The 5,896-nt window shown below is 40.8% G+C and overlaps 1 protein-coding gene across 1 annotated transcript in view; it reads left to right on the forward strand.

The window, feature by feature from the left end:
• The window catches only part of LOC101847368 (cationic amino acid transporter 4), a gene marked incomplete in the record, with an annotated part of 40,776 nt that overhangs the window by 27,460 nt on the left and 7,420 nt on the right, over positions 1-5,896 (forward strand). The window contains 2 exon segments of the mRNA XM_035972247.1: positions 1-103; positions 2,325-2,379. The exon segment at positions 1-103 is cut by the window's left edge and continues 108 nt beyond it. Coding sequence (XP_035828140.1) covers positions 1-103; positions 2,325-2,379 — 158 coding nt within the window.

Genomic DNA, 5,896 nt, shown 5'->3' on the forward strand with positions numbered 1-5,896 from the left:
TGCAGTTCAACAGCGTGTTCACAATTCTCAACGCCTTTGTCCTGCTTTTTATCATCGTTGCGGGATTTGTCTTCGCCAATACTGACTACTGGACGTCTCAGAAGTATGTTGTTGTTGTTGTTGGTGTTGGTGGTGGAGGTGGTGTTGTTGTTGGTGGTGGTGGTGTTTTTGTTGTTGTTAATGGTGGTGGTGGTGTTTTTGTTGCTGTTAATGGTGGTGGTGGGGTGGTTGTGTTGTCGTTGCTTCATACCAACACCGACTAATGTACTTTTAGAAAGTATGGTGTTGTTGTTGTTGTTGTTGTTGTTGTTGTTGTTGTTGTTGTTGTTGTTGTTGTTGTTGAAGCGGTTGTAGTTGTAGCTGTAGTTTTTTTTATATTTGTAAATGTTGTTGCTGCTGTTGTTGTTGTTGTTGTTGTTGTTGTTGTTGTTGTTGTTGTTGTTGTCGTTGTCGTTGCTTCATCCCAACACCGTTTGCTGAACGTTCCAAAAGTATGTGTTGTTGTTGTTGTTGTCATTGCTGATATGTAGTCGCTGCAGTTGTTGTTGTTGTTGTTGCTGTTGTTGTTGCTGTTGTTGTTGTTTTTGATTTTGTTGTCGTTGTCATTTTCGATACAGTTGTTGTTGCTGTTGCTTCCTCATGTAGTATTAATTTATAATACCCCATACAAGGAGCTCTGACGTAATTCCGGTTCAACATAATGGACCCCTTTTAGACTTTAGTTGGAAACAAAAGAAGGGCACAAATGGAAAGGTTGCGCGAGCTCTCGACTATAGCGAGAATAATTGGTTGCCCTTTATTTGCACATCCGTCGTGTTGTTTTTTGTTGGGTTTTTTTTTTTGCTGTTGTTGTTGGGTTTTTTGGGGGGTTTTTAGGGGGCGGGGGTTGTTGGTGTTTTTTTTAACGAGGACGAAGAGTGGCAGCTATGACAGTGTCCGGTCTAATATGGTCGCTTTTAAGGACAAACGGGCTAACCCAGATTTCGGGGATTTTCAGAAATCTTGACCTACACCAAAAGGGGGCAATGCTCTACCTATAGAAGAAGTTTGGTTTCATTGGTGTGTACATTTGTTTGGTTACAGAGAAAACTCTCCTTGACTTTTAAAGAAACTGAACGAGGGCCAAAAACTTTACCTCAGATTTTCTCAAAACAGCATTTTTCCGGATAGCCCCCTTGTGCTTAAAAGCGACCATATTATATTTCAAGTCCATGCTCAGACTTATATTATAATTAGTTTTCTTTATCGTTATAATTTCTGTAAAATAACAAGTTTAACCAGGCACATTATAATAATCACAAAAAGAACGGGGGAAAAACAATCTGATGTTCACACATTTTTAAAATTACAGTTAAAACATCTGGCTCTCCTGATATAATTTGAGTCTACGTCAGCTAGTCACACTTTCAACAGCAATAATCTGTGTTATCCTGGTTCGAATCCCTGGCGAGACGACTTTAAACTTTAGTCGTTTTCAGAATGTCACACTTTCAACAGCAATAATCGAATCTGTATTATCCTGGTTCGAATCCCTGACAAGGCGACTTTAAACTTGAGTCGTTTTCAGAATATTTGTGGCTATCCCATCGCCTGGCTCTTTAGCTTGGTTTAGTGTAGTTTAGTAAGAGTTTTACAGCGCTCTCGACCGTATAGGGTCGTAACCTGGCGTTGTCCTGTTGAATCCAGACGACACAATGGGGGTCCCCGTTCTTTGAGCAGTAAAAGGTGTGTTGTACACCATACAGAGGTGCGCCTAGCTCAAGAGTTTTACAGCGCTCTCGACCATAATTGTGAGGGAGCGCGGTGGAATCAGGCTCTCGTCAAAATAATCAAAATGAAGAAACTTGCATTTTTCTGCGGGTTTGTGAATTTTTATCAAATTTTTATTTTTGGGCTCAACACCTGTCATGCAGATTAAAGAACTCATTTCTGTGTGGAAATTTTCTGAAAAACGTTGATTAAAGGCACAAAAGATGTAAATTTTCAGTTACCACGGACTCTTAAGCTATGGAAAAAAGTAATCTTTGGCGGCCATTTTCTCACTATATTTACCCCTGAAAACAGGTGACCCCCACCTCCTTCATTTTGCAAATATATCGACTTGTTGAAAGATAAATGGATTTTTTTGCATCCAAATAAAGACAAGAGAACAAGCTTTAAGATGATACCAATAACTCGATGTGCCCAAAAATTGACGAGAGCCTGACTCCACCACGATGCCTCACATATAGGGTCATAACCTGGCGTTGTCTTGTTGCATACAGAGAACACAATGAGTGTCCCTGTACTTTAAGCAGTACTTTGTGTTGTACACCATACAGCAGGTGCGCCGAGCTCAAGACCACCCAGTCTGGGATTCGAAGCAAGGCCTGCCACCTTGTAGTCCAGCATGATACCAACTGAGCCAGTAACTTGATAATGAATGTGGCCTGCGATGAGTTGATAATCAATGTTTAAAAAAAAAAATAAGACGCGCCATCTTGAAAATAAAAACCAATAGTTTCAGTACCTGCTAGAAGCAAGACATCTAATAATACATGTATTAGATCTCACCAAAGAGTCTACATAACAAGAGGAGCCACTTCTCTCTTTGAGCCAATTAAAAAGTGTCCTCAAAATTCGGTGGCGCCCTCTTCGCAAAAGCGCACCTTTTGCGAACAGAGTTACCCTACTTGAGTTTAAAAAATCAAAGTGAAACTAGCAAGTTTTTGAATAAATTTCGGAAGAACGCTTTTTTAAAATGGTTACGCTGACAAAAAAACTCTTCCGTAGGAAAGGGTGATTGTTTTCTTTGTTTAATTTGACTTTAGAATGAAAGGCGAGAGGTCATTAAAATAAAAAACAACAACTAAAACTCCACACTGAACGAACCCGAACTGCTGATGAACAGCAGTCGATCTGCGCACGCATGGAGGTGCTATTCCTATTCTTCTTCTGGTAAAACAAAGAGAGCTTCAAAACAGACTGCAGCGCGATCTGAAGCAAAGAGCAAACTTCCTGCGGACACTTTTTTGGCTGGGTGGACCATCTTGTTATGTACTATCTTTGATCTCACGAAATGCCCTTAGGTAATATCGATATCGAGACTTATCGATATATTATTATGCCGCGTTGTCAGTTTTAGCCTCACTTTTAAAAGCTTGTGTGTTTCAAACAATTTCACACGTTTTCCCTTACACGTTGGCCCGTGAGAGATTCTCGGAATGGCTTAATCCTGCCAGGAATATGGGCACACAGTCCAAGTTAAGTCGGAAACCTTTCAGAGCCGGGAGAATTATTTATAAGCTTCGCGCACGTCATATAAGTAGCTGTTGGAGAGTTTTAGGCTGGGACACGTACCGCTGTGGACTTATGGACGGGGTCAGCGTGGCCTGGTGCAACATTAACATTTATTGAGAGAAAGAGGGGGGGGGTGGGGAGGGAGAGGATGAGAGAGAAAGGAAGAGAGAGAGAGAGATTGGGAGAGAGAGGGGGAGACGGAGAGAGGGAGAGACAGGAATGGAGAGAGAGAGAGAGAGAGGGAGAGACAGAGACAGAGAGAGACGGGGGGAGAGTCAGAGACAGAGAGAGACGGGGAGAGAGAAAGATTGAGAGAGAAAGAGAGAGAGAGAGGAAGAGAGAGAGCGAGAGAGAGAGAAAGAGAGAGATAGAGAAAGAGAGGGGTGTGGTGGTTTGAAGAATGGCGAAGTTGGAGGAAGGGTGTGTGCTCTTGTGTGATTTGGTTTGGTTTGATACTTCTTTCCTATCAGATTTATATCGTCTTTATCTCTACTCCTTCTTTCCTTTATATGTGATGTCGGTATTTTGGTGGTTAGGGAACCGGACTCATACCGTGAGGTTGCGAGATCGGGGGTTTGAGCCGCGGGCCCGACGTTGTGTCCTTGAGAAAGGCACTTTTCGCGAATTTTCCTCACTTCACCCAGGTGGGAATGGGAACCCAGCTACAGACAGCGAGAGATCTTGTCAGAAGGTTTAGAGTTATTAGCGTCTATAAGTGACAGCTTGCACTGTATGTTACTCAGGAAGTTCAGATTTTTTTTTCGAATGCTATCATGTCTGTAGCGGAAATAATATAGATTGTAAATCGCATAGAGCTTGCTGTTGAGCGGGAATTTATGCTATACAAAAGCAATCTGTTATTATGATTTACATCATGTAACACCTTGCTGCCGGGGATGTGTCTCGTGTCTACTTCCTAAAAAATCTCAGTTGTATCAATGACTGCTTTAATAAGTATTGTAACAGCATGCTTTTTAAAAAATCCCTTATTTTATATAGACAACACTTATATCAATCAGGAGGCGGCTTGTTCGATCTCTTGTAAGAGTGGGTGGTTGGCAGGTGCTCTGGTGTGGTTTGCTTCTTTTTTTGTATCAAACATCTATCGTATTTATCTCCCCTCCTTCTTTTTTATGTTTTTTACTCTCTTGTAACACCTCTAATCTTTTGGCGCTCAAATGACCTCTTGCAGTTGCGAGCGCCGTAAAACCTCTACTAAAACAAAATCTCCTGTAAGAGCCAACTCGGGTTAAGAGGACTTCATCGTCCGAGCAGAAAAACAGAAATACTCCTTTAAAAAAGACACACACCTCCCTACAGTGAATTGAATTGTTCCACAAGACCTCAAATGCCATTGATAAATATTTATTGGAGACGAAGAAGAAAGAAAAGAGAAAAAGAAAGGGGAAAATGCTACTTTTATTGATCGCGTATAGAGACATGGGATAGATTGGCAAGTATAATGCACGCACAAATAAATATACAAGTTGAATAAGTCTTATTTTTCCATGGTATCAGAATACAGTCAAAACATGCACGCTGTTATGGGGGCGAATACAGCTCAACGACGAAATGAAAAGAGCGGAAATACAGAGCTTCGATATAATGTCACTGACATGCAAGCACTGCGACAGAATCTGCGCTTCAAACATAGGAAGAATTAGCAATAGAAGAAGCCGCATGAAGACAACCTTGAGACCATCTTAAGCTAAATTGGCAGTCTGCGTAGATGAAAAGAGCCATACCACAGCTCAGATGGCTAAATGTTCGGCGTTATTGCAGGTGGCTCGTGGTTTGAGTACCGAATACGACGAGGGAACAAAGATCGTACATAACAACATAGTTCACTCAGCCAAAAAAGTGTCCACGGAATCTTGTACGCCCATTGGTTCAGATGGCGCTGCAGTCTTTGTCTTGAAGCTCTTGGCTAAAACAGCACCTGGACATGGATGGCTGGTGCCTCTAAAAATACATTTTTGATGGTCAATGTTTTGAAGCTCTCTTTCATTACTTCAGAAGAAGAATAGGAATAGCACAGTTTGTTAGTTTCGCTTTTATTGTTTTTCACACAAGTAGAGTAACTCTGTTTGTAAAGTCCGCACTTTTTCGAAGAGGGCCTCACCGAATATTGAGGACACTATTTTAATTGGCTCAGAGAGAGGAGGGAACTATCTTGTAAAACATGATCTTTGGTTATTCGAATGCAAAGTGATGAGAAAAGAGTTGTCTTGGAAGTTTTCAACTTTGACACCAACTTGCCTTGGTTGTGTCAGAGTTGGACGTTAAATTATTAGGAACTGCTGCTTCTTACAGGACCTTAAAGTGTTGAAATGGGGCGTTAAAGACATCGTATCCCATCACAATCATCATCATCATAATCATTACTATTATAAGTATAATTATTGTTATGATGATGATGATGATGATGATGATGATGATGATGATGATGATGATGATGATGATGATGATGATGATACTCTTATCATCAAATTATTATGGTAATATCATTCTGATCATTATCATTAATCTTATTATCCTTATCATTATTATCATCATCATAACCATCATGATCAATATCATCATGTCTATTATTATAATCACCTCCTCCCCCGCCCCC

This window comes from Aplysia californica, unplaced genomic scaffold (assembly GCF_000002075.1).
Source record: "Aplysia californica isolate F4 #8 unplaced genomic scaffold, AplCal3.0 scaffold00624, whole genome shotgun sequence".
NCBI lineage: Eukaryota > Metazoa > Mollusca > Gastropoda > Aplysiida > Aplysiidae > Aplysia > Aplysia californica.